The sequence below is a fragment of the Galeopterus variegatus genome, unplaced genomic scaffold (genome assembly GCF_000696425.1).
Source record: "Galeopterus variegatus unplaced genomic scaffold, G_variegatus-3.0.2 Scaffold1050, whole genome shotgun sequence".
NCBI classification, from domain to species: Eukaryota; Metazoa; Chordata; class Mammalia; order Dermoptera; family Cynocephalidae; genus Galeopterus; species Galeopterus variegatus.
The window spans coordinates 455,719-456,944 of record NW_007727161.1 but is presented as its reverse complement, the minus strand read 5'-3'; the positions used below and the strand labels follow the sequence as shown (position 1 = coordinate 456,944).

General features: G+C 47.8%; 1 protein-coding gene across 1 annotated transcript in view; it reads left to right on the top strand.

Moving 5' to 3' along the window:
- Positions 1 to 558: 558 nt before the first annotated feature.
- Positions 559 to 1,226, top strand: part of ZC3HC1 (zinc finger, C3HC-type containing 1) — a 23,566-nt gene continuing 22,898 nt past the window's right edge. The window contains exon 1 of the mRNA XM_008574450.1: positions 559 to 704. Within this exon, the coding sequence (XP_008572672.1) occupies positions 559 to 704 (146 nt within the window). The remainder of the gene's footprint in view (positions 705 to 1,226) is intronic.

The window sequence follows — 1,226 nt, the reverse complement described above, 5'->3', positions numbered from 1 at the left end:
CAAATACCACAGACTCCAAAGTCCACTTGTAACAAGGTTTCTAAGGATTCTAAACGATTCGTTCTCAAGTAAGGGTCACCATTTCCTCGCTTGTAAAAAGATGTAACGTTAAGAGGGCCATATGAGTTAATTACTTGAAGACTAAATTGGGCCCTTCATGCCTGCTGAATTTGGAGAGACATGCTCTAAAAATCCCTTATCAACCTAAAAATCACAGGTCATAAAGGAAACGATTAATCTCGCTTTAGGGCTGGCTGGTTAGCTCGGTTGGTTAGCGTGTGGTGCCGACACCACCAACGTCTTCTGTACCGGCCAACGCCAAAAACAAAAACAACACAAACAAAAAACAAAAAAACCCACCTAGCTTTAGTTTAATCCCAAACACGACATTCCTCCTTACGCCCTCTTAAACCGTCTTTCTAAAATGACCAGGAAAGGGTGGGCTGCGCGGTCAGAGTCCCCGGCGGCGAGTCGCCTCAAGAGGCGGATCTTAACTGCCCAGAACGGAAGTTCCTGAGCCTTCAAACCCGAGGGGAAGCAACTGGGCAACGGACCAAGATGGCGGCGCCCAATGAGGGGCAGACGTTTGCTACGGGGGTTGAAAAAACTTGGGGTGCAGTCGTTCGCTCCCCAGAAGGAACCCCCCAGAAAATTCGGCAGCTGATAGATGAGGGGATTGCCCCGGAAGAGGGAGGCGCGAACGCGTGAGTTCGCGAGTCAGCCCTGGGTCCAGCGCTGGAAGATTGGAGAGGGTTTGAGGAACACAGTCCTGGAGCGGGGGTTGGGGTGGGGGTGTCCTCGGTCGGCGACTCGGGCGTGGGGATGGCTTCTTCTCAGGATCCGAAAGAGACTAGGGTTACTGTGCTTGGTCGGCTTCGAGCTTTTCGGGATGTACTGAATCCCGCATCACGGGCGAAGTTTTGCCGTTAAGACAGTATTTGGGGAAGGTAAAAAGAGGACCGCAGACTGAGTGAGAGCGCCTGACTTCTCTTAGTTGAGGTGCTTAACTTTTTTTGTGCCATGGACCCCTTTTTTTGTGCCAAAGCTTACAAACCCCCCTTTCAGCGTAATATTTTTAAATGAATAAAATAAATGGCATAGGCATATAAAGAAAACCAGTTACATTGGAATGTAGTTATCAAGATAGTAAAAGAAAAATGTTGCTAAATAACGTGCTTACATGCTTTTTAATTAAAGAGTTAAATAACGTCTAGTAGTGTGTTTAT